The sequence below is a fragment of the Penaeus monodon genome, chromosome 15, assembly GCF_015228065.2.
Source record: "Penaeus monodon isolate SGIC_2016 chromosome 15, NSTDA_Pmon_1, whole genome shotgun sequence".
Lineage (NCBI taxonomy): Eukaryota > Metazoa > Arthropoda > Malacostraca > Decapoda > Penaeidae > Penaeus > Penaeus monodon.
Window position 1 is genome coordinate 3,233,260 of NC_051400.1, and position 369 is coordinate 3,233,628.

General features: G+C 46.3%; 1 protein-coding gene across 1 annotated transcript in view; it reads left to right on the plus strand.

The window, feature by feature from the left end:
• Positions 1–369, plus strand: part of LOC119581634 (TOX high mobility group box family member 3-like) — a gene marked incomplete at its 5' end in the record, with an annotated part of 37,288 nt that overhangs the window by 19,492 nt on the left and 17,427 nt on the right. Inside the window, 1 exon segment of the mRNA XM_037929755.1 lies at positions 218–330. Coding sequence (XP_037785683.1) covers positions 218–330 — 113 coding nt within the window.

The window sequence follows — 369 nt, forward strand, 5'->3', positions numbered from 1 at the left end:
ATCTTCCCCCTTCTTATCTTCCCCCTTCTTATCTTCCTCCTTTTTATCATCCCTCCTTTTTATCATCCCTCTTTTTTATCATTCCCCATTTTTTATCTTGCCCCCTTTTATCATCCCCCATTTTTTATCTTCCTCCCTTTATTTCCAGATGTTTAACCCTCCCCTTTTCTTCAAAAGTTTCTCCTCCGCTTCCATTAATTCCCGCGCGTGTCCACAGATGGGTCGCGGGAAGCGGCCGTCGTCGGAGAGCACCGAGGGGCCGGCCCGAGGCAAGAAGCCCAAGGTGTCCAAGAAAAGCAAGAAGAAAAGGGACCCCAATGAGCCGCAAAAGTAAGTAGGCCTATCTCTGTTTTTTTCTTTTTTTTTATG